The sequence below is a fragment of the Entelurus aequoreus genome, linkage group LG01 (genome assembly GCF_033978785.1).
Source record: "Entelurus aequoreus isolate RoL-2023_Sb linkage group LG01, RoL_Eaeq_v1.1, whole genome shotgun sequence".
In the NCBI taxonomy this organism is placed as follows: domain Eukaryota; kingdom Metazoa; phylum Chordata; class Actinopteri; order Syngnathiformes; family Syngnathidae; genus Entelurus; species Entelurus aequoreus.
The window spans coordinates 28,644,358-28,670,494 of NC_084731.1; the positions used below are offsets into that span (position 1 = coordinate 28,644,358).

At 40.4% G+C, this 26,137-nt stretch overlaps 1 protein-coding gene across 4 annotated transcripts in view; it reads left to right on the forward strand.

Annotated features, from left to right (window-relative positions):
* The window catches only part of LOC133650118 (monocarboxylate transporter 2-like), a 76,892-nt gene that overhangs the window by 25,862 nt on the left and 24,893 nt on the right, over positions 1 to 26,137 (forward strand). For 2 of the 4 annotated variants that reach the window (XM_062046959.1, XM_062046976.1), the window contains exons 3-5: positions 11,942 to 12,085; positions 14,102 to 14,914; positions 18,424 to 23,486. In XM_062046959.1, the coding sequence (XP_061902943.1) occupies positions 11,942 to 12,085; positions 14,102 to 14,914; positions 18,424 to 18,722 (1,256 nt within the window). In that variant the 3' untranslated portion in view covers positions 18,723 to 23,486. Of the gene's footprint in view, positions 1 to 11,941; positions 12,086 to 14,101; positions 14,923 to 18,423; positions 23,487 to 26,137 lie in introns of those variants that run through there. The other 2 variants (XM_062046966.1, XM_062046986.1) reach the window with 2 other exon arrangements.

Here is a 26,137-nt window from a genome sequence, read left to right on the forward strand (position 1 = left end):
TTCTGTTTTACCCAAGTGGATGGATAGCTTGTTGTCAGCGAGCCAGGTGCAAGTTCTACAGAGCTCAGCACTGAGGATTTTCTCCACCTGTGACTTGTCCTTGCCGGATACCAGCAAGGCAGAGTCATCCGCAAACAAAAACAATTCACAGTCGCATGCCGATGACATGTCGTTTATGTATATTAGGAACAGTAAAGGTCCCAATATACTGCCTTGGGGGACTCCACAGCTCACCGAGAGGGGGGGGGGGACACGGTACCGTTCACCTCTACCACCTGCTCCCTCCCCTCCAAGTAAGATTGCATCCAGCTCTAAGAGGTTTTGTTAAATCCGATTGCTCTGAGCTTATCCAACAGTATAGCGTGGTTAACGGTGTCAAAGGCCTTCTGAAGGTCCAGCATGACCATGCCGCAGTATTTGCCCGCGTCCACCTCATGTTTGATGTGGTCGGTCAGATAGAGAAGGCATGTGTCAGTGGAGTGGTTAGTTCTGAAGCCGGATTGGAATTTGTACATGAGTTTATTAGTGGCAAGGTAACTATCGACCTGTTCATAAACTATTTTCTCCATTACTTTCGAAATGGAGCTGAGAATAGAAACAGGTCGGTAGTTGCCAGGTTCCAATTTGCTTCCTTTTTTAAAGAGGGGAGTTACTCTTGCTATCTTAAAATCTTTTGGTACTTGGCCTTGTGTAATTGATAGGTTTATTATGTGCGTGATGATCGGGGCAATGATGGAGGCAGAGTCCCTGAGGAATCTGGAGGGAATATTATCAAGGCCGGTGGCCTTGTTAGGGTGGAGCGCGCTCAATTTTTTAAACACCTCATCAGCTGTGACCATTTCTAATTTGAAATCATCGTTGGATACTCCTAGCTTTCTGTAGAAGGCTTTAATGTGTTCTACACCAAAGCGACCAGAGTGGTGGGACAGCTTGTTGACAAGAGTTGCGGCTATGCTGGTGAAAAAGATGTTAAGTCTGCTAGCTACCTCCATTTTGTCTGTAATGAGGGAGTCACCCTCCTTGATGCTGATGTTGGTGAGTCTTGTTTTAAGTTTCTGGCTGCAACCAGGAAGCTGGTTGTTGAGAATTTTCCAGAGCTCACGTGGCTTATTCATGTTTTCCTCTATTTTGTCGTTAATGTAATTTTTTTTTAAGGATTTAGTCAGGTTGGTTGACTTATTTCTTAATTTATTGCATTGCTTTTTGAGAGTTGAATGGAGTAATTTGAGGTTGATATTATTGGGTTGTTTATCTACTTCTGTTTTACATTTTTGGTATTCAGAGTATTTCCTGTCTCTGTCTTTTATGGCAGCTAATAGGTCCGGATTCATCCATGGTTCCGAGCGGGCTTTGATCCTGACTGTTTTCACGGGAGCCATGTCATTTAGTATCTTTAGGAACGCCGTTTTGAAGCGATCCCAAGCGACATCGACCAGGTTGCTCGCGAGCACAGGGGACCAGTCCCACTCATCTAATTTTAAATTGAAATTGTCATTGGAGTATTTTTTGAGGGATCTGGATTGGGCTGTTATGTGGCCATTGGCTTTAGGTTTAGCTATTTTACGGGTGCAGAAGGTTAGATAGTGGTCGCTAAGACCACAGATCATGACCCCACTATTTTTTATTTTAGGCCGGTCTGAAGTGAGAATGAGATCTATGGTTGATTGGGTGGAATCACACACCCTTGTGGGTAGCGCTATTAGCTGGGAAAGACCGTGCAGATTACAAAACTTGCTGAAGGATCTGAAGACAGGCGCATCTTTGCGTTAAATATCTGTGTTCAGATCCCCAGTTATAATTTTCTCCATGTTGTCTGTCCCCGCCAAGCATTATTCCAAAGCCCCATTGAAATCACTCTGATTAGGGGGTCTATAAACAGTCCCTATTAGTACCGGCTTAGCATTTTTAAATTTGATTTCCGCCCACACAGATTCCAGGTCATTGTGGTTAAGATCAGTGCGAGGTATGTATTTAATATCCTGGTGAATATACATACAAACGCCCCCACCGTGTTTATTCCTATCCTTTCTGATAACCGAAAAGTTTTGTATTTCTATCTCTGAGTCAGAAATACTTTGATCAAATTTGGTTTCAGAGAAACACAAGATTTTTACCTTCGTGTTGAGGAACATTTCTCTGATTTGGTCGAGTTTGGCTCCAGAGAGGCTGTTCACATTAAGGTGGATGATGTGTAGTCCACTGGAACCAAAAAGAGCATCAGAGTCCGCTGTGTTGTGGTACTGACCAGAAAAATTGTTGGTTATTATTGCTGTTGCAGTTGAAGAGCAAGGAGAGAGAGGAGAGAGAGAGAGAGGCATATTGATCGTCCTCCAGGTGAAGGGGGAGGGAGAGAAAGGGGGAGGGGAGGGAGAGGAAGGAGGAGGCCAGGTAGGGTTGCTGGGGGATGGGTTGGGTTTCCTTTTGGCTGGCTTTTTTGAAGACAAAGAGAAAGAGAATAACGAAAATGTTTGTGTAAAGGCGCCTCTAAATCCCGTGTATGCCGCGTCCTCGACCGTCCGGGACCGGGGAGAGGTCGCGTGGACCCCCGCCATCTCGTGCAGTTCCCTGCAATCACCGATGTCTGGGTCGCCGTCCACCGCAGCCGCCGCGTCGTTCACCGCCGCTGCCTTCTCTGATGACCGGGTCGTCCTCCACCGCCGCCGCCGCCGAGCCTCCGACCGTGTCGATGAACGGGGCAAAGTCCTCCGCCGAGCCGCCGACCGCTGGAGCACAGGTGAGCTTGAGCTGAGATGACCCGGTAGCCGAGTTAGCTTCGATGGCGACGCTAGCAGTAGCATTGCTAGTCTTCGCCAGTCGGGACAACATTAACCGTGTTGTTGCAGGTCCAGGGTTGAGTTCAGTGTCTCCTGATAGTAGGAGTAATAGTAGTATTATTGACTTTCTATCTATCCTTCCAGTCAGGGGCATGTTCACTTTGCCTCGATGTGCAGACAAGCACGATGCTAACACGTTAGCTCCAAAGCCAAGGTGCTTCGCCGATGTATTGTCGTGGAGATAAAAGTCACTGTGTATGTCCATTTCGCGTTCTCGACTCTCATTTTCAAGAGGGTAGAGTATCCGAGGAGGTTTAAAATATAAATCCGTGATCCACAGTAGAAAAAGGAGGAAGTGTGGGATAATCCGAGCAGTTGTTTGGATTCCCGATCGGGAGCGAAAGAGGGTGCGACCGCTCATCTCGGCGTCTCTCACCTCTCCGCTAAAACAGTTTACATTATTCACCCAAAGAACTTTAGTTATTAGAGAGTTCCGGTCTGATGTTTTTTCACGGGACACATTTCAGGCCTTGTTGTTGTTTCCGGATGAGGAGATGCTGCTCCGTTATTGATTTAAGTAAAGTCTGAATGTCATTAAAGCAGTTAGCTCCATCTTTTGACACTTCTTCCACTCCCGTCCTTGCACGCTACACCGCTACAACAAAGATGACGAGGAGAAGACGCTGCCGAAGGTGAGCCATGTGGCTTGAAGATGATCTGTAAAACATCATCTAGGCAACATTTTGACCGAAGAACCACGATTACATGTTATGTAGACCACAAGGAAGTGTTTTCAGTTTAGAAAAAATAAATAGAAATGACTCCTTTAATGCGCCCTATAATCCGGTGCGCCTTATACAGGAAAAATGATTGAAAATAGACCATTCGTCGGCAGTGCGCCTTATAATCCGAAGCGCCATATGGTCCGGAAAATACGGTACTTAAGGTTTTCATGTTAAAATTGTCTGACAAGTTTTAAGAGCATAGGATGTTTCTAAGTGTGTATAAAAGCTTTGTAGAGTGATTCTAAAGACTTGAAATGCAGATGATATTAATAAAAATCATAAAATAAATAGCGTCACAGTTGGGTCTGGAATGTCACTCCGCGATAATCGAGGGAACACGGTTAAAGTACATGGGAATTGACAGTTCACCACAAAGCAAACCATTGAAAGCTCTTCAGGGCATGTCTAATTGATAAATGACTTCACATGACTGACTGCACAATTTGAATTGCTTTACACAAGGGGGATTCTTCTAAATGTTGTTAGCATAGTTTACTCACCTCATCTAGTCACATTCACTACTCATAGTGGCTGTTATTTGACCTACAGTAAGTTCAATCTATTTTAATCCTACTCTTAAAAACAATCCTTGTGATAAGTAGCAAAGTCCTCACATAGTGGCGATGACTGACTAAATTGTTGGTCACATCTTTGACAAGAGACAGTTAACATGTTTGTGCTTCAATGCTTGTTGTTCAAAATTAAAGGCACCATAAAGTTATTGGTTTTGATGACTACTGCGCACTGTTTTTGAGGTTAAATCACAACAAGGTATGTTCTTTACCTGAACTTCATTCAAAGAGGCCAGACTGGTGAAATATTTGCCTCAGCTGAAGCTCAGGCACATGGCTTTATCATATTGTCCTTGCAAGGCTACGGCAATGTCACCAAATGGTAGAAAGAGACAGCGCAAATACATCAGCAGAAGGTTTCACAAACTGGGGTCTCATCGACCGACCCCCCCCCCCCCATGGGAGAGAGATGGAAGCCTTTTCTCAAAACCTTTGACTGAAGAAGTCCAAATGATTAACTTACGATGACTGTGGAAATGGTGGGAGAGTGGGAGATGTACTACAGTGACAAAAGGCTCAATCAGCAGGGTGATCCATGTGTTTGATCCCCACAAGCAGCAAGTCAACCCTGTAAATACATAGATGGCCGTTTGTATTTAAAATACAATAGCTTGATTTAAAATGGAAATGGTGCTTTTAATGACAGAAATACATATGAATATGTCTAACAGCAACCATTTCATTGTATTTTCTCAAGAACCAATACTATAACAAATTAACTTGAATATAACAGAACAGTCAGTTTGTATTTTAAGTTGTATACATTTACTGTCTTCTTTAAAAAAAAAAAATTAAAACACAGCCTTTATTGTCTAGTTGGCAAAAAAAAAGTGAGTACACCTCAGAGTGAACATCTCCAAAATAAGTGGCTATGTTATGTGAGCACCTGGAAACAACAGCTGCTTCGCTTGGACTCAGAATCAACACATCAAAAACTAAGTTAATGCGTATCAACAACCAGCACAACTCCCCATTAAACATGGATCATAACCAGTTAGACGAGGTTGCCACCTTTACTTACCTAGGAAGAATTACCAAAAGATTTTAAGATAGCAAGAGTAACTCCCCTCTTTAAAAAAGGAAGCAAATTGGAACCTGGCAACTACCGACCTGTTTCTATTCTCAGCTCCATTTCGAAAGTAATGGAGAAAATAGTTTATGAACAGGTCGATAGTTACCTTGCCACTAATAAACTCATGTACAAATTCCAATCCGGCTTCAGAACTAACCACTCCACTGACACATGCCTTCTCTATCTGACCGACCACATCAAACATGAGGTGGACGCGGGCAAATACTGCGGCATGGTCATGCTGGACCTTCAGAAGGCCTTTGACACCGTTAACCACGCTATACTGTTGGATAAGCTCAGAGCAATCGGATTTAACAAAACCTCTTGGAGCTGGATGCAGTCTTACTTGGAGGGGAGGGAGCAGGTGGTAGAGGTGAACGGCACCGTGTCCCCCCCCCTCTCGGTGAACTGTGGAGTCCCCCAAGGCAGTATATTGGGACCTTTACTGTTCCTAATATACATAAACGACATGTCATCGGCATGTGACTGTGAATTGTTTTTGTTTGCGGATGACTCTGCCCTGCTGGTATCCGGCAAGGACAAGTCACAGGTGGAGAAAATCCTCAGTGCTGAGCTCTGTAGAATTTGCACCTGGCTCGCTGACAACAAGCTATCCATCCACTTGGGTAAAACAGAATCCATCCTGTTTGGGTCCCACATCAAACTTAAGAGAGTCAATCACTTCACCATAAAAGTAGGTGACAGTGTCATCACCAGGAAAGATGAGGTCACCTACCTAGGTTCCATTCTAGAGGCTAACCTTTCCTGTGATAAAATGGCAACCAAGGTAATCAAAAAGGTTAACCAACGAACGAGATTTCTCTACAGAATTTCCTCTCTGGTCAACAAAAGCACCTTGAGGATTCTGGCGGGAACTCTCGTTCAACCCTTTTTCGATTACGCATGCACCTCCTGGTACCCTAGCACCTCCAAAACCCTCAAATCTAAACTCCAAACATCTCAGAACAAGCTAGTCAGGTTACTTCTAGACCTCCACCCCAGATCCCACCTCACTCCTACCCACTTCTCTAAAGTGGGCTGGCTCAAGGTGGAGGACAGAGTTAAACAACTTGCACTGAACCTAGTCTATAAAATCCGCTACACCTCCCTGATACCGAAGTACATGTCAAACTACTTCCTTAACGTAAATGACCGCCATAACCACAACACCAGGGGGTGCTCTACTAACCACGTTAAACCCAGATTCCGAACTAACAAAGGTCTTAACTCATTCTCTTTCTATGCCACATCAATGTGGAATGCGCTCCCAACAGGTATAAAAGAAAGGGCATCTCTATCCTCCTTCAAAACCGCTATAAAAGTTCACCTCCAGGCAGCTACAACCCTAAACTAACACCCTCCCCGGATTGCTAATAATCAAATGTAAACAATCAAATGCAGATTCTTTTTCTTATGCCTTCTGATCTCTCTCTCTCTCTCTCTCTCTCTCTCTCTCTCTCTCTCTCTCTCTCTCTCTCTCTCTCTCTCTCTATGTCCACTACTTGATGTCCATATCCCCCCCACCCCCACCCCACCCCCCTCCACACTCCTGGTTGTAAATAATGTAAATAATTCAATGTGATTATCTTGTGTGATGACTGTATTATGATGATAGTATATATGATAGTATATATCTGTATCATGAATCAATTTAAGTGGACCCCGACTTAAACAAGTTGAAAAACTTATTCGGGTGTTACCATTTAGTGGTCAATTGTACGGAATATGTACTTCACTGTGCAACCTACTAATAAAAGTCTCAATCAATCAATCAATCTGTGGACGGAGGAACGGAGGAGGACGTCAGTGCCAGAATTTGAAAAGCAAGGACCACATTCATTATCTTAAATAAAATCTGGAAAGCAAAAAACATATCACTCAAGACCAAACTGCAAATCTTCCTCTCAAACGTCAAATCCACCTTACTATACTGTTTAGAAACCTGGAAGATCACCGCCAACATACTCAACAAAATACAGACATTCTTCAACCGCTGCCTCCGTCACCTCCTTGGTATCTACTGGCCTAACACCATCTCCAATGCCAACCTGTGGGACCTCACTAGACAAGACACAATAGAAACACAAATCAGGAGAAGGAAATGGAACTGGATTGGTCACACACTGCGTAGACACAATAGATCAATCACGAAACATGCTCTAACATGGAACCCGCAAGAGGAAGAGAGGAAGGCCTAGAGCCACCTGGAGACGAACCACAGAGCAGGAGATGAAGGCGCAAGGGCTGTCATGGCAACAAATGGAGCGGAGGGCACAAGGCCTATGTTCCTTAGGGAATAAAGGCCTAAGTAAAGTAAGTTATGTGAGCACTGTTACCTAGCACTTCCTTGATTTTCTTTGGCATTTAATTCACCGGCACACCGGTACTTTGCTACCTTCAGCTTCCACAACAAGGCAGATGTTAACTTTGAGGTGTGTTTAGGCCCGTTATATTGAAAAACTGTCATGCCCATTTTCTGAAGAGAGTGGATCACGCTTCGTTTCAGAATTTCACAGGGTGTGTTGGAGTTGATGTTTTCTCAATGAACCATATCTCCCCAGTGACGTCAGCATTTATGCAGCACCAGACCATGACGCTACAAACAACAAGACTCTGTCTGGGCACAGGAAAGGGAGTGTCGCAGAGCTGAACAGAAATGGCGCAAGTCCAAGCACCAAGTTTATTATGAGATTTGCAAGGAAAAGTTAAAGTACCAGTAGAGTGGAAAAACAAGTTGCCTCTGTATTGAAGCTATTATCATATATATCTGATGTATGACACTGAAAGACTCCCAAAGTTTGCGAATAAATAGATATGATCAAAATAGTATCAATCTCACAGAGATTCCTGAGCCATTTTGAGAGATAATGAGGAAGCCGGTCACGTGATCGCGTGACGTTGCGCTAGGAACCAAAGATCCCTTCCCTATCAACAATGCAAATCATGCAGACTTTGTAGGTGCAAAAAAACGATTACTTTGAGGCAAATGATGGTCCTGAACCTTATATTTCTGATCCTGACTATAAGAAGGGTAGGCTACAAGGTTTAGAAGCTCTGCTAAACAAATCCAGCTTTAGTGAAACACTACGCATCATATAGCATTATTGTTAAGTGCTAAGCATGAAATACAAACTACAAACATAACAAAACGATTGCTAACTGTACAGTATCTTCTCTCACTGTGATGATGACTGGTAGGATGTCTGTATTTTCCCGTTAAAATGAATGATACATTTTAATCCACACGAAGAGTTAAAAAAAGTTGCTACTGACTCTGATATTGTCTTCTGTTGTAGTGTGTCAGTCTCCATCTCCAGGTATTAACTGAGTGACGCAAAAACTTCTAGATTCATGGCTAAATCCTCCTATGATCCAGATGAGAGGCAGGAATTATAATCTAGAATAATTTTGACGAGCTGAGGCGCGATGATGCAGTAGCAGAACGGCAACAAACAATACATCAATGCTGCAGTGTTGCATAAGCTTCTTCTTCTTTACACTTTTACAACAGTTTGCATCTATATATGTTGCATTTTTGCCACCTTCAATTTAGTTTTATAATGAAATAAAGTCTCTCCTTGAGTCCAGTGTAGCATAAACTATATAGTTAGCTCTTGGTTTCTTTGTCTCTTTTAGTGTTATAATAACAACATTTCTAATATTTGGTTAATATTCAGGTCACGAGATGTAAATAGAGTACTGTTTTCGGGTTTTGCATGGTTATTTAGAGAGTTTTTTTGGGTGAAATAGCGAGCCCTCATCGACTCCATCAGATGTTTCATTTATTTAGTTATTTACGACTTAGAATCCATAAAAAAAAAAAAAAAACATATGTGCACGTCTTGTATAGGGATTGTGAATGATGGATCATCTGATAGCATTGTCAGGGTGCAGAAGTGTTACTACAGCAACGTCAATCTCCGCAAATGGGCGATGGTATTCGGAGTGGAATATTAAAGGTGGCTGACTGCATTTGTGGCATTTTGCAATGTGTAGATGGTATTTTCACATACTTTGCAGATTGTAAATACAATCGGATATGGTTTAATGGATACAATGAAACACAATTAGGCATATAAAGTCACCTTCGTTTTCCACTTTACTGGTACTTTAAATGTGTTCAACCAGACTTTGCGTGGAGCAGGGGATATTTTTTCTGAAATCGTCACAAAATTATATTAATGACGAGGGATTTACCGATTATCGACCGTGCTGATTATCACTGCCGCATTTTGACGTATATCGACATCAGCCTTCTTTTATTGGTGTCGTACGATTTATTTATTTATTTATTTGTATAACTACAACAGAAATACATCAGCAGATGCAATATATTCAGATATTATATTAGTGTACAATACATACACCTATTACGTTAGTGTTTATTATAAAAAATTTAAAAGTGACAAGTAGAGAGTAAGTCAGTAGTACTAACCAGTGCTCCTTTCTGCAAAGCTAGGACTCAGACGGCCATTAGCGTCGCATAAAACATTACTGGTGCGACATGTCCTAAAAAATAACAACTTAAAGCCTTGTCCAGCTGTTTGTTGACGAATACTATTAAATTTTAGCAAAATTTTACTGCAAATTAAAATCGGCTTCAAATAGAGGTTATCAGCCTCCCTGACTATGAATAGTTGGTATCGGTTTTTTGCTACAGTAAACAGATTAAAAACTAGTCTCAGTTCCTTTAGAACTAATTTCGACATCAAGCGCAATGATCATCTCATAATAAAGTGCATGGTTTAAAAAAATCAATAATTCCTACAAAATAAATAGCTACTCTGCAGCCAGCTGGACAACTACAGCTAGCACATTTCATCCTAGCCCTTTACAAACAGTTGAACAAATCTTCCACAGTGTGAGTCTAGATAAATTAACCATTGGATTACAAAAGTCTGTACTAAGCAATTTGTGACCACAATTTGCTCATCAAGTTAACATCTCACTTCAAACTGGAACATTTCCAAAGGCATTTAAATGGTGATGAAGCTCTTTCTACAGTATAGTAGTACTGAACTATCAGTCCATATCAAAACTGCAATTTTGGGAAAAGTCGTCCACTGTAAAAAATGACGGTAAAAAATACAGCAAGCAATTGTTAAATAGCAACAGTAAAACACGGTAAAATCAAAAATAGTTAATCACAATAGTAAATGCAGTGGATTCATGCAAACCAAGAAACAGTAGATAACCTTAATTACTATGGTTATAATATGTAGAGAACACGTCTTTACTGTAAAAATTATGAACAATTGTACAATGCATTGCCAAATACTGTAATGTCACAAGCATGCAAATACTCTAAAATGTATATATAAGGAATATATAAGGCTAATTTGTAGTACGTCACTTGTAGAAACATCTTGTGGATTGCCATGTAGTGAGTTGTCCAGTGAAAGCTTGTACAAATACTTTCTAATTAAAATCCTCACGTCCCGCTCACATGTCTTGGACACACAGACTTTTTGCAGATACTCCTATTGGTGAAAGGGCAGCACAGTGGTACGGTGGTTCACGCTCGTGCCTCACAAGTGGTTTTGATTCCCGGTTTAGGGGTCTTTCTGGGTACTCCGGCTTCCTCCAAAGACATGCACCTAAGATAGGCTAATTGGCAACAAAAATGTGTTTTACTGTGAATTCCTGGCAACCACAGCTGCCAGTATTTTACTGTAAATTCTATAGGTTAATAATATATTAGTTTTTTCATAGTAATTTACTGTAAGTAAAAAGAGTTATCAACTGTAAAATAACGGATTCAACATCAGCATTCCGTAATGTCCAATACATCATAACTGTATTTATCACGGCGATGTTCTTTCTTATGCTTTCTGATCTCTCTCTCTCTCTCTCTCCCTCTCTCTCTCTCTCTCTGTCTCTGTCTCTGTCTCTGTCCACTACTTGCTGTACATATCCTACCAAGTCAGACCTACACTGTTTCAATGTCCATTTCTCTGTTCTCAATTGTTGATGACTGAATTGATGATAACAACCAAACCTATCACCCCCCCCCCCCCCCCCCCTCCACATCCTACTTTCCGGATTGTAAATAATGTAAATAATTCAATGTATATACTGATGATTATCTTGTGTGATGACTGTATTATGATGATAGTATATATCTGATAGTATATATATGTATCATGAATCAATTTAAGTGGACCCCGACTTAAACAAGTTAAAAAACGTATTCGGTTGTTACCATTTAGTGGTCAATTGTACGGAATATGTACTTCACTGTGCAATCTACTAATAAAAGTCTCAATCAATGGGACAGGCCTCAACTTTGGAAATGTTCAAAACCAGGCTAAAAATACTTTTATTTAACATGCATATGACAACGTAACATTTTATCTACACTGTTTGATTTTAATTGATTATTGATTATATTAATGATGATTGCATTCTTACTAATGGTTTTGTTTGCCTTCTTGTAATTTGTTGGCAACTGTAAAGCACTTAGAATTGCCTTGTGCTCTATAAATAAACTTGACTTGCCTTTAGACAATAATAATTGGCTAATTAGATAGTGGATCTGTAATCCTCTACAAGCTGTAACTGTTCAAAATATATCAAAATTTCTTTGGAAGTGACCCATGAAAATATATGATAATATCTATACATAATTGTGAACGGTTACTCACTTCTGTGAGATACTGTAATTGCTCAAATGATCAAATATGATATTTGCATGTCTAAACTGAAGATCTCCAACTCTGATGTCTCCTATTTTTACAGGACCAGTGAGCAGTGTGTTGGTCAATCGCTACGGAAGTCGACCAATAGTGATACTGGGGGGCCTTATGTGCGGGGTCTCCATGGTTGCTGCTTCCTTTGGGAACTCCATCATTTACCTTTACTTATTCATTGGAGTCATTGCTGGTACAGTACTACAGTTTTCTTGTTCTTGTTCACCGGCCGTAAACGTACTTAGGAGTTTTATGATGACCGTGTTGTTAAACCCCCCATTAGCACTTGTTTGACCCATTTGGTGTTTAGCGCCCGTCTAGATGGCTTTTTGTTCATCAGAGACATTAGTGTGCCCAGCTTCACGAAGGCAGTTATTGCACCTAAAGAGGAGGAGAATCAGGACAGTAAATGAGAAAAAAAAACAAATGGGTCCCAGAGAGCATGGCATAAAGTGGTCAACTGTTTTCCCTCTTATGCTCTTATCACAGCTGTCACATGGGGGCTTCCTGCCACCTTTAGTGGCTCATTACCCTACCAAGGACAACTTTATAAGGATTAATAAGCTCAGCAATTGGTCCTGGGTGGTACCAGGGGGCATATGTGTCCTGTTCTCACACCCTGACTCAATAAGGCACTTTTAAGTAGCATACATTGAGTCATACAGTACAAAGAGCATCCATACCACATACAGAGAACTGTGGCATAAGTCTTATGCTCACTAGCAAGTTACATGATATTCTTGTCTTTGCATGCTTAATGTTTTAATGATAAAAACTTAGTACACACCAAAGGAAAACCAAATTCAAGAGATAAATCCCATATTCTACCCTGAAAAAATATGCCGTAACAGTGATATTAACATTGACATCAAAAATACTGCATGACAACAGCTAAAATATATACAGAATACATTAAAGTTTTTATATAAAGTATGATATTTGAGAATCTTAAATAATGTGATATTCGTTTTCATAATGTAATCAAGCACAGTAACTATCCATAATTTGGAAATCTATCAATTGTGCTCCCAACTACGCTGCTTTGGTTAGCGAGAGCTCTAGCTACTAATCTACAGGGCTTCCAGAAAGTATTCATAGCGGTTCACTTTTTCCACATTTTGTCATGTTACAGCCTTTTTCCAAAATTAAATACCGTAATTTCCGGACTATAAGCCGCTACTTTTTCCCCTCGTTCTGGTCCCTGCGGCTTATACAAGGGTGCGGCTTATTTACGGCCTGTTCTTCTCCGACACCGACGAAGAGTATTTCAGTGGTTTTAGTACGCAGGAGGAAGACGATGACACAATGATTAAAGACTGACTTTTCAAATACCGGTAGGCTGGTTATTTTGATAACGTACAGGCGAGCACTTTGTATTACTTTGCACAGTTGTATTATTTGTACTCTGCACGAATGCTGTTCGCCATGTCAAAGATGTGAAAGTTTGATTGAATGATTGAAAGATTTATAGTTAATAAATGGGACGCTTTGCGTTCCCAAACAGTCATCTCTGTCCCGACAATCCCCTCCGTGGTAGCAGGAAACCCTATATACTACGGTAATTACACATCAAAACCCTGCGGCTTATAGTCGGGTGCGGCTTATATATGGAGCAATCTGTATTTTTCCCTAAATTTAGCTGGTGCGGCTTATAGTCAGGTGCGGCTTATAGTCCGGAAATTACGGTAATAACATTTTGTCCTCAAAAGGACAAAATTGACAATGTGTTTTTTTTTTTTTTTTTTGAGAAATGTTTGCAAACGTAATAAAAAAAAAAGAAGAAAAAAAAGAGAAATGACAAATTCACAGCCTTTGCTCAATACTTTGTTGATGCACCTTTAGTAACAATTACAGCCTCAAGTCTTTATAAATACGATGCCACAAGGTTGGTACTCCTACCTTTGGGCAGTCTGAGGTGGAAAGGCCTTTTAGGCTGAAACGCGTAGGCATGTTTTTATTAGCCTAGCCACACACTAATAAAGGCGTGTTTCAGACTTTTCCTCATAAGTTTCGCTTGGATCCTTAAACTGTAGAGCACCAAAGGAACACCTTTTCCTACACCCAATTGTTGCATCCTTATTAGGTAGTGTATTGAGGCGGTGTACATTTTTGTGATCTACTGATCAAAGTCATGCAGGATGGGTGAAACAGGGTGGCTATCCACAAGAAAGTGACTGACTCTCCTCTCTTTCTATGTGTTTCCACTCAGGCTGCGGGCTCGCCTTAAACCTAAATGCATCTCTCACCATCATCAGCAAGTATTTTCTGGCCAAGCGTCCTTTAGCCAATGGACTTGCAATGGCTGGGAGTCCCGTGTTTCTCTGCTTCCTGGCGCCTCTTAATCAATACCTGCTGGACAAGTTTGGGTGGAGAGGAAGTCTTCTTATCCTTGGGGCTCTGATGCTCAACTGTTGCGTAGCTGGGGCCTTGATGAGACCTGTTAAATCGTGCCTATCCTCTCCTGCACTACAGAGGAAGTCCAAGGAGCCGCCGGATAACTCCAACACCGAACAATCGAAACAAAGCTGTGGCAGTCATGCCAAAAAATTCTTGGATTTGTCCTTCTTTAAAGATAGAGGCTTTGTAATTTACCTTATTGGGAACATATTGTTTATTTTTGGTGCTTATGCTCCCATTGTGTTCCTGTCAGCCTATGCTGTTAGTCAGGGTGTAGACCAATACTCCGCAGCATATCTGCTCTCCATTATGGGTTTTGTGGACATGTTTGTTCGGCCTGGCACCGGCCTAATTGCCAACAGCAAGTGGATAAGACCTAGAGTCCAGTACTTCTTCAGCTTTGCCATGGTGTTCAACGGCACGTGCCATTTGCTATGCCCACTGATCAAAAGCTACACTTTCTTGGTGGTGTACGCTGTATTTTTTGGTGTGGGTTTTGGCATGGTTTTTGCCCTTATATTTGAGTGCCTAATGGATCTAATGGGAAATGAGCGCTTCCCCAGTGCTGTTGGACTGGTCACCATCATTGAGTGCTTCCCTATGCTGCTAGGACCTCCTACTGCAGGTAAAAATGTACATACATTTCCACTCACATACATGATAACATATTGTAGAACTGCCTTGTTGACTTGTTTGTAATACACCCAATATCCTTATTGCATACATTTTGTCAGCACATTGAGATTCAGCACTCTAGCAACTATCTATTGAAGCAAAATATGTTCCCATGTTATCACAATGTATCCATGTAGGTTATTAGCATGTCCATTTCATTGGCCTACTGAACAGGTTAAAAAAGTTAACCAGGCAAATCTCAAAAGCCACCTTGTTGGTTTCAAATACTGCGTTAGAAGTTCGCAACAGGTAGTGGGCCCATTTAAATTGAAAACAATCTTGGTCCGTTGTGTCCGTCACTTTCGCTGTCGGTTATTGTTGTTGTGTTGTGGCTTTATGTTGCTGTGTTACGCCGTTTGCAACCCGTCTTGTGACTAAAAGTTTTTATTGGCTGATGTTGTTTTGTACCATTTGCAATCGTTGTTGTGTTGTGGCGTTTGCATTTGTTATTTGCCTTCTTGGCCACCCTACAATACGATGCATGTTAGCATGGGATTACAGAAGCGGTATTCAAATGGAGAAAATAACCCAACTTTTCCCCTGTGACGCTTCTTAATAATTGATGCCTGGTGTGTCAATTTATATGTCCGCTTCAAAGATCATTCAGAGAGGACTGCAGTGTGTTAAAAACCAAAGGCACTGAAGAATTACTGACGCTGCACAGCTTAATTAGCTGTGCATGCCAGCAACACTGACAAACTTACTGTGCCTGAACCTGAGTTTTAATGAGGTGGAAATTTATAGGCCCCCAGTTTGTCTGGTGCGACCCTGTTCTGAGGCGCTCATTTAATAGGGTAAATAAGTGCCTCCCTGCACATCTAGCATACTCCTCCAGAGGGCACAATCATTACGTCTCCTCTAAGTACAGTACTCCGCTTGTTACTCTACCCCCAAACCTTTGGGTGAGTCCAATTAGATGAAAGTGAGGCGTATGTAATTAGCTTCTTGCTTTGGGTGTTTAATGGTGTTCCGTTTAAACTCCTGTCATTGTGGTTATTGTACCTGTGCCATAATTAAACTGTGACTACATTTAAAACAATAGGTGAATACGCCAGATGGACCCCATTAATGCGTTGCTAATCAAAGCCTGTCTTAATGAGGGTGATGGTCATTTGTGTTCATCCACCAGATGACTGCTATCAATCAGATGCAAGGTGCCCATTTTTAGAATAGAAACAACCATCATAACAGTTCTCTTTAGAGACCATTCTAAAACTGTTTTATGTTCGACCCATAAGTGACATGTATTCGATTTTTTTCAAGTCAATGTAAACCGTACAATTCCGATATTTTCAAGTCTGAGCCAGGCCTCTTTCGTATGTGGATATGAATAAAATGTTGTTTATTATTATTATTGTTTTTTACTTTATGGACAGTGTGCACGACACATTTTCACAGGGAAACGATGGGCGCACCAGATTTAGCTAATAGCTAGATCATCTGTAGTCCTTACAACATACAACAACCATGGGAGAAAAAAAATAACACAACCACCAAAACAATAAAAGGACGACTCATAAAACCACACCTAGTCGCATTGAAAAAGAGTACAATATTAAACAGTAACATATTCAAAAAGCACATCGCACGTAAGCCCTAACATAAGCTGAGCTATACCTAACGGTATAGTTCGGTTGGTAGAGTGGCCGTGCCAGCAACTTGAGGGTTGCAGGTTCGATCCCCGCTTCCGTCATCCTAGTCACTGCCGTTGTGTCCTTGGGCAAGACACTTTATCCACCTGCTCCCAGTGCCACCCACACTGGTTTAAATGTAACTTAGATATTGGGTTTCACTATGTAAAAGTGCTTTGAGTCACTAGAGAAATGTTTTTTTTTTTTCAATTCAATTCAATTCAATAACTACACCTCCTCTCTCAAATCCCCAGTATTCAAAAGGAGACCTATACAACTATTAAATTATAAAATGCATATGCTGGAGAGTATTATTCATAAACTGCCTGTTTCAAGAGGCCCACAATTAATAAAATACCCAAGTATACAATGCATGTACAAAAAAACACATACTTTGAAAACAATATACAATTTATAAGACAAATACTCAAAACCTGTAATTTATACTAATAGTAAATGAATGCATACATTTAAAAGCTCTACTAAACACTACAATACTACGCAGGTAAAATATTATAGCTTTCCATTGCCAAACAAGCCATGCTAGTACTGTATGTCATATAACAAATCTGGGGGGTCTTACAATCCGTCCTGGATGCAGACATTAGGGCCCTAGTTTTGGACTTAGAACAGAGCATCACAGTTTCTCGATGGGGGGGATTGAAGATTATTTTGTGCACCAGATGAATATGAGAAATAACAATCACATGATCAAAACTTGAGTGTGTTAAATTTAGAGAGAATCTTACAATGGTTGCAATGTTGTTGTTGTTTTTTATCCTATATTTTCTATGCTTGCCCGTACAGCGATCTAATTGGCTTTGATTCGCCTGAGTCCTGCATGGCATACAATATTTAATGTAAGAATAATAGAATGCAGATATGTTTTCAGGAGAAAGAGAGTTTCTTTTATGCTGGAAATTAGAAGTATTATACTTCAGTTCATGAGCCATGTTTTCTAAATCTATGTACCTGAGATATGTATCCGATACTACTGCAGTCTGAACGCTTTGGTAATGTGAAGAACTACCGGTACATAAAAAGATGGGATTTAACAAAAAATCTGAATTTGGCATCATACTCTGTATAGCATAAATGTACATTTTTTGAACCTCGGATTATTTGCATGCTCACACTTGTGCGTTATAAAATTTGTGATCATTTGAACACACCTTAAATGCGTTTCACATTGCGATTTTGAGAAATTGGCGCATCAGTATACCCTAGATTTTTCGATTGTTTCATTCACGCTGACACGATAACGTAGCAATGCAGAGAGGACGTTAAACAATGCCACAGAAACTGACTTTATACTTTTGAAATATGTTTTTTAATGTGGATGTGGTCCTCATCACAGAAATACGATGGATGAAAGAATGCAATTTGGAGAGCCGAATAGAGAAATAGATGACCATACACACTGAAAGTGGAAGAGATAAACACCTGACAATTGATCCGTGTCTGGGGGTGAGGCGGTCCTGGAAACCTGAAGGCTTAAATGATCCAAAGCACATTTGTCACTTTGCTGTAGACTTGGCTTTGGTATTTGTGGCTCTGAGAATGGGCCTCTCTTTTGATTCGTTTTGGTAGCAGCTGTCCAAATTGCCTTCTGAGGGACGCAGGGGGAACCATGAGGGGTGTAATGGGCCGTGGTCATTTTCCAACACGGTGCCTCTCAATTTGGCCCCCGTTAGGACACCTTCTCACTCACACATACACTCATGAATTCATTCAGGTAGATACCGTGTCATGCGTGTTGTGCCTTTTCAAAAGCAATTTTATTATGACAAAGCATGAGGTAAAATGTGTGGCTTCTGTCTCAATGCAGGTTTCCTTCTGGACGTATTTGACGACTACAAGTACCTCTTCTTGATGTGTGGCGCTGTGATTGTGACGGGTGGCCTCTTCCTCTTTGTCATGAACTTTTACAACTACCATATGCTTGAAAAACAGAGGAGGAGACAACTGAACCCCAAAAACCATAACGACCAGGACCAGGCAGAGATGCAAAACACACTCAATCACAATTTTCCTGCGAAGGAGTCCACTGTGCCTGGAAATGAAACTGGCAGTGACCCCCAAGAAGAGCTCGCGAGTTCCGAGTATGTTGAAGTACTACCTATTTAATTTTTATTTTCATATTTTGTCTACTTGAGCTGTACATGTGAAGTTGCATTTTATAACTAATGAATTATTTGAAAATCCTACTATAGGAAGGGGATACATATGGCCCCTTTCGTCGCTGTTTGCCTTACACATGAATTGTGACAAATTTGGCCACTCTTGCCACCAGATGGCAGTAAAGAGTTAAATATCTTGAAATATGTTTTGTGGCAAGTCCAACTTTAACCACACCGTCAGTTGCTATGTAGAGTGGAGCTTTCCATCATTTTCAGCAGACTGCATTGCAAAATGAGTAACCCCCCCTTTTCCTCACATGCAAGATCCTCCCAGGAGTGGGGCCATATGAATCCCTTCCCTACTGTAGTTATCTTACCAATTAACCTTACTCAGTATTTTAGTTAAAAACAAATACCGTAAATTCCGGACTATAAGCCGCTGCTTTTGTCTACGCTTTGAACCCTGCGGCTTATAACATGGTGCGGCTAATTTATGGATTTTTCTTCGCTGACGACCATAATGCAAATAGTTAAAAAAAACAAGCAAAGACCGAGCTTTTAACCGGAAGTACAAGTGCCGTCTAGCCGTCCTACGCGTATCTACTCAAATGGATTCTTTATTCATCACTCCAAGCAACATTTGTAAGTTTTACAGTATAACTAAAACAATTCTTACTTACTTACTAAACCGTCTGATGTGTGATGTCTGTAGGAGTGTTTGCATATTTGTACGTACTATCGTAATGTAATAGTTAGCGTTAATAACATTAGCTAATATACTAACACGTTTACAAATGTCTATGTTAGTATTATTAACTTACAATGGCTTTCTTTATGTATTGTTTTCGTTTCGTAGTTCACCAAAACGTCCCCGTGGATTTGTTGAGTCTGTTTAGTTGACGATGACTTCTGCTTTGTTTGATAAGCTGTTGCCATGTTACGGACACCGTTTTGAAACAGTGTAAATAAATAAATAAATAACTTATTTCACAAGGTACATCTGCAGCTTATAGTCCGGTGCGGCTAATATATGGAAAATATTTTTTTCTTATAAAATGTTGTGGGTGCGACTTATTTATAGTCCGGAAAATACGGTACAGTCGTGCACTGAGGTTCATGGCTGGCATGGCTCTTTTGAGTCAGCTATACATGTGTGTCCACTTCACTGGTTGCTTTACCTTGTGACGTTTCTCTGCAGTTCGTTTTCTGATCAGCAAGAATATCAATTGGACACGTTTCCATTAAACACATAAGACAGGCTGTTGGGGAAGGCTTTGAGAAACAGACACACGCAGCACAATCCACTTAAAGGCCTACTGAAATGAAATTTTCTTATTTAAACGGGGATAGCAGATCCATTCTATGTGTCATACTTGATCATTTCGCGATATTGCCATATTTTTGCTGAAAGGATTTAGTAGAGAACATTGACAATAAAGTTTGCAACTTTTGGACGCTGATAAAAAAAGCCTTGCCTGTACCGGAAGTAGCGTGACGTCGCAGGTTGAAGGGCTCCTCACATTTCCCCATTGTTTACACCAGCAGCGAGAGCGATTCGGACCGAGAAAGCGACGATTACCCCATTAATTTGAGCGAGGATGAAAGATTTGTGGATGAGGAACGTGAGAGTGAAGGACTAGAGTACAGTGCAGGACGTATCTTTTTTCGCTCTGACCGTAACTTAGTGTGGAATCCAATGAGCCCTTGTACCTTTCTCCTTTTTCTATTGTGGATCACGGATTTGTATTTTAAACCACCTCGGATACTATATCCTCTTGAAAATGAGAGTCGAGAACGCGAAATGGACATTCACAGTGTCTTTTATCTCCACGACAATACATCGGTGAAGCACTTTAGCTACCGAGCGAACGTGATAGCATCGTGCTTAAATGCAGATAGAAACAAAAGAAATGAGCCCCTGACTGGAAGGATAGACAGAAGATCAACAATACTACTATCAGGAGACACCGAACCAAACACTGGACCTGTAACCACAAGGTTAATGCTGTGCCGCCTGTCGAAGCCTAGCAATGCTGTTGCTAACGACGCCATTGAAGCTAACTTAGCTACGGGACCTCGTCAGAGCTATGCTAAAAACATTAGCTATCCACCTACGCCAGCCCTCAACTGCTCATCAACACCCGTGCTCACCTGCGTTCCAGCGATCGACGGTGCGACGAAGGACTTCACCCGATCATCGATGCGGTCGGCGGCTAGCGTCGGATAGCGCATCTGCTATCCAACTCAAAGTCCTCCTGGTTGTGTTGCTGCAGCCAGCCGCTAATACACCGATCCCACCTATAGCTTTCTTCTTTGCAGTCTCCATTGGAGGAACTGGATAATGCTGATGTAATAGACGTTAAATAATGCAGCTGTGCGGCAGGAAGTTGTGTAACTTCCACACCGACAATAAGTTGACACCCTGCGGCGTTAAGCTCATTTGCTAGCACTGCTTAAATACCTCAACCGGTAGGGAGATGCGTTACACGGACACATTCCATTAAAACAGAAAAATATAAACTCATTGTAGTTCTAGGCTAAGTTACACATAAATAACTTTATTTCTACAATTATGGACTAAAGTGGTGCTTAGGTTAAATACGTCGAAACATAAGCTTGTACTCTATTTTGCTGTCTCCCGAGGCCCCGAACCCATGCATATGTCATCTTTCAGCACACTTTTAAACATTTGCCAAACAAACTACTGAAAACTAAAAAAAATTCTATGCGTGTTAAATAATGTCACCCTTGCCCTGGAAGTGAGGAACATGCTATACCAGGCCTGGGCAATTATTTAGACTCAAGAGGCCAAATTTAGAAAATATAATGTGTCAGGGAGCCGGTATATCTATTTTTAGGAACACTAATACAAAACCTCACAATAATGTCTGATTGAATCCTAAAAACGTTATGACTGACCGTCTTAAAAAACGGAATGGAATTTAATTTTTTTTTACTGAATAAGACACTCAGAATGTACATGAAAATGAAGAATGTGGGATTTACAATATTAACTATGAACGATAAAACACTGAATATTTTACAATCAAGTGAAACGCAACAAAAATGCAACAAACACAGCGAGATATGAACGCAAAGAGTAAAAAAAACAACCCACTTACAATCTGATATATCTGAGATGTCACTAAGCTTTAGAACTTTGTTGTACAAATCTCCTTCCGCGTTTGTCCCTGACACCCATAATTTCAGGCTGGCCGCTCTGAAAACCCTGTGGAAACGCTCCCCAACCACACTGCTTGGTGCCTCGTCTGAGCTGCTGTGACTTAGATTACCATAGTAACTAGTCTCTCATGCAAAAGGGCAGATTCCAACCATTGAAATACTTTGTATAGTTCAAGACTTATGGTAATTTGAAAACATCACTGCACATCATAATGGCAGCTACAGTTTCCATCTTAAAGATCTAAAAAAAATTATTTGGGAATGTCCGGCGGGCCAGATTGAAAAGCTTAACGGGCTTTAATTTGCCCAGGTCTGCGCTATACTGTATTACAAAGAAAACCAAAAAACGCCATTGAAATTACTTATTATTTGTGTTGTACATAGATCAATGTTGTCAGTCACCCTTAGGTGACACGACGGTGTTCGCAGATATCAACAAATATGTCTGTGACTCCCTGAATCATATCAGCTTGGTTACAATAAGGACCTCTATTTGTTATTTTACTTGTGTTGTGTAACTACTGTATGTCCTGACATTGTTGCACTGACCCCTTTCCTTTGGATTGATGTCCTGACGCAGAACTTGAATGTGTTAAAAGTGTAATTACTGTATGAGCATCATTTCAGATCCGGTGTTATGCACTGGTGTGTTGACTGACTGCACGTTTCCTATCATGAACACTGTAAATCAAGTATTCCAGTGATGAGTAATGCTGCAATCCAGACTGCTTGAAATTTCTGATGTCTAGACCATTTTTCTTTTATTCGTTCTTAGGACTTTACTCGTCTTCAATGATGATGAAACAGAAGTACAATATTCAACAACTAGAAATCATTTTTATGAGCAGTATTTTTTATTTTAATTTGTCTTCAGTTTTATTGTATACCATTAAGCAGGGCCCGTAGCTAAGTTTTTAACGACCCGCGGCACAATTGTTTGCATAATATTAGAACGTTAGCTTTTTTGCTAGTTTTGCAGGTATACACCTCAATGTCCAATATTTTGTTACTTGACGAATGATACCTGTTAGGATGCTAGCGTTACTATTAGGGATGTCCGATAATGGCTTTTTGCCGATATCCAATATTCCGATATTGTCCAACTCTTTAATTACCGATACCGATATCAACCGATACCGATATCAACCGATGTATACAGTCGTGGAATTAACACATTATTATGCCTAATTTGGACAACGAGGTATGGTGAAGATAAGGTACTTTAAAAAAAAATAAGATAAATAAATTAAAAACATTTTCTTGAATAATAAAGAAAGTAAAACAATATAAAAACAGTTACATTGAAAGTAGTAATTAATGAAAATGAGTAAAATTAACTCTTAAACGTTAGTACTATTAGTGGACCAGCAGCACGCAATCATGTGTGCTTGCGGACTGTATCCCTTGTAGACTGTATTGATATATATTGACATATAATGTAGGAACCAGAATATTAATAACAGAAAGAAACAACCCTTTCGTGTGAATGAGTGTAAATGGGGGAGGAAGGTTGGTGCACTAATTGTAAGTGTATCTTGTGTTTTTTATGTTTTAATTAAAAAAAAAACGATACCGATAAAAAAAAAAACCTGATACCGATAATTTCCGATATTACATTTTAACGCATTTATCGGCCGATAATATCGGTAGGCCGATATTATCGGACATCTCTAGTTACTATGCTTGCTTTTTTTTTAAACCTAATTTTGTAGGTTTACACCTCAGTCATATTTTGGTACTTGATACATGCTAACATTAGCAGGCCAGCGTTTTAAACACATTTTCAGGTACACGCCTCAGAGATATATATTGTGGTACTTGATGTACGTTACAGTTAGCATTTTAGCATGGTAACATTAGCATTCTGTTTTTTTCTTTAGCTAATTTAGCATGTGACCTCAGTGTCATATGCTTTGGTGTTTCACTAATGTTAATTGTAAGCATGCTAATGTCAGCATAGTACTTTTAGCACGCTAACTTTGCTCAGATATGTTGTCACTTGATGTTTTTTGGCCAGTGTGCTAACTGTTAGCGTCATAGTTGGGCTAAGGCTCTTCAGTATTCACAAGACATTTCTACCAAAATTGCATTTTCTGGTTCTCTGGAAAAAAAATTATACATTGTACTAGTTTTGAAGGTGATAACTGCCAAAATGGCCCCTTCATCCTTTGAGTTGTCAGTCTTTGGCCCTCAGGTTTAGGCAGTCCTGGTATAAAACGTTCCAAATTATGCAGCAAAGAAAACAGATGTTTTGAAAGTAAACTTTGTTTATATGTATTGCTTTGTTTGAACTTTGTTTCTTTTTCATGGCTTTCAAAATAAAATTCTCCACCCTAAAAATGTGACAATACCCTTGACTGTTTTGTGAATGTGTTTTGCGATGTTAAATAGAAGATCAAAGATTCTTGATGGAGTTGTCCTAGTTAAAGTCATATTAGTATGTTTTTTTTATTCAGGGTGTCACGATGCATCTTTTTCACTTTTGATACAATTGAGTATTGGCCGATATCCATATTAATTTGATACCATATCACAATTTGCATACATATTGAGTGTATAACATACATGATTGTGCCTGCTTGCATAATTGCCTTGTACCAGTGTCAGTTGAGGAGATTCAAATTCACAAGTGATGAATGAGACTAGAAAAACCTGAACATAAGTCATTATTTTAGTAGAAAGGTCATTAGATGGCATGGATTTGACTGAGTTGTGTTGCAGATTGACAAAAACATGCCCTACATACTTTGTTCACTTCGTTAAAACCTTTGCGTGTTTCATGTATCAAAACTTTGTCACTGTTTGTTGACGCGACAACAAAGAATAGAACCAGGACACGTTCAAACACCTTCTAATCAACATCTGCCAGGGAGCTTTTTCAGTACGGGGATCTCGCTTCAATTTTTCACGACAATTATAGTGCTGGGGGAACACATTTGGAAATGTCAGCAGCTTAAGGGCGCAAGCACCTAATGAAGCAAGGCCTGGATGCTCCAGGCTGGTGCTCAGAGTTGTGTCGAGCTGCACACACCTCAGCAAATCAGCAGGGCGCTAAATTATTGTGTGCAAAAAAAATATATATAAAAAAATGAAGTGTGCACTTTTTTTTGCTTTGTCCTATACCTGAATATTATACAAGTCCTTTGACCGTGACACGGGGGGAAGAGTACGAGAGAAGGAACACTCAGTCACTAATAGTGTACGGCAATTGTAACCCAGTAGTGTTGTTCCGATAGCAATATTTTGGAAACCTTGGAGAGGACCGCATATGTGGGTAACCCCCCCCCCCCCCCCCCCCCCCCCCTCTAGGGGAGACCAAAAGCAATGGATGTCGAGTGGGTCTGACATAATATTGTGAAAGTCCAACACATCAGCGAAAGTCCAGTCCATAGTGGGGCCAGCAGGAACCATCCCGAGCGGAGACGGGTCAGCAGCGTAGAGATGTCCCCATCCGATGGACAGGCTAGCGGTCCACCCCGGGTTGGGAGCAGAGTAGAAAAGAAAAGAAAAGAAATGGCAGATCAACTGGTCTAAAAAGGGAGTCTATTTAAAGGCTAGAGTATACAAATGAGTTTTAAGATGAGACTTAAATGCTTCTACTGAGGTAGCATCTCTAATTTACTGTTAATATCTGCTTACTTTCTCTTTTAACATGTTCTATCTACACTTCACTTAAAATGTAATAATCACTTATTGTTCTGTTGTTTGATACTTTACATTAGTTTTGGATGACACCACAAATTTGGGTATCAATCCTATACCAAGTAGTTACAGGATCATACATTGGTCATATTCAAAGTCCTCATGTGTCCATGGACATATTTCCTGAGTTTATAAACATAATATAAATAAAATACAAACGAACAAAAGGTTTTGTGATGCTAAAAAATATCGAAGTAATCATAGTAGTATCGACTAGATACGCTCCTGTACTTGGTATCATTACAGTGGCTGTTAGGTGTCGATCCACCAATGGCGTTTGTTTACATTTTGACGCCGGTGAGCTACGGTGTGTAGTGAAGCATGTTTAGCTATTCCTCGTCCTGCAGGGATGATACTTGTAAGAAATGTAGATATAAGTTTAACAATATAAGTTTAATATTATGATAACTATTGCTAAAAAAGTTGTCTAAACCATGTAATATAACAATCTGGAAGTGAATCTGTGTGACACACCCAACAGCCAGCCCCGTTGTGATTTAGGCTCAGTATGTTGACCAATAGTGAATTAGTGAAGTG